This window comes from Sphaeroforma arctica, assembly GCF_001186125.1.
Source record: "Sphaeroforma arctica JP610 unplaced genomic scaffold supercont1.12692, whole genome shotgun sequence".
Lineage (NCBI taxonomy): Eukaryota > Ichthyosporea > Ichthyophonida > Sphaeroforma > Sphaeroforma arctica.
In genome coordinates this window covers 1-712 of record NW_014027866.1, presented here as the reverse complement: position 1 = coordinate 712, position 712 = coordinate 1, and the positions used below count along the sequence as shown (strand labels likewise).

The following is a 712-nucleotide window of genomic DNA, read 5'->3' as shown; positions in this document are numbered from 1 at the left end:
CTGGTTATCACTTCATAGTCACTTCCATCCCTCCTACTACTACACACATACTACACACACAGACACTGGAAATGTATACCGCTGGCTATCGCTTCTTTGTCATTCCGGACGCATTCTTAGTGGACATTCCGCACACTGAAAAAGGCCCAGCACAGACGGACGACAACCACAAGCTGTCCAATGCGCTGTGGAAGTCCTTCTATCGCTTTGTACCGAACCGCTACGGCATCGATGGACTGCCTCCTTACAAAGGTAGTCGTGTATGTATGGAGGTCTGTTGCGTTGCTTGTAAAGGTCTTGTGCGTGTTGTGTTGCTGTACGTTTAATTGTTGATTTGGTATCGCTATATTGCACTTTTTGATTCAGTGTGCATGTGTCTCAAGTCATTACGGCATACGCTGATGACGGTGACATACGACGTAGATGATTTGGTGGTGGGTTTGAGTTTTTTTTTGGGGTACGGGGTCGAGAGTAGGCTGGTGAGTGGCTTCAAAAATCGATTTTTAGTATATTATACAGGTTATTGGTTCCCAAAAATAGGGGGGTTTTTCTATCGTGTTTCAACCCTACCTTAATAGCAAATCTAGTAGTTTCAGAATTGCATTTACAGAACTGACGGTAATTTGGTGTGATGATCCAATTCACTCCAGTGTACGTAAGATTACATGGCCACGAACGCAACTTACCACACACGCACACACCTATATGTATA

At 44.2% G+C, this 712-nt stretch overlaps 1 protein-coding gene across 1 annotated transcript; it reads left to right on the top strand.

Annotated features, from left to right (window-relative positions):
- Window positions 1–71: 71 nt before the first annotated feature.
- SARC_17911 (hypothetical protein) lies at window positions 72–479 on the top strand (the record flags this gene model as incomplete). Its single annotated transcript, XM_014288005.1, has 2 exons — window positions 72–252; window positions 367–479. Coding segments are annotated over 2 exons (294 nt in total), but the record flags the coding sequence as incomplete, so codon positions are not given.
- Between the last annotated feature and the right edge of the window lie 233 nt (window positions 480–712).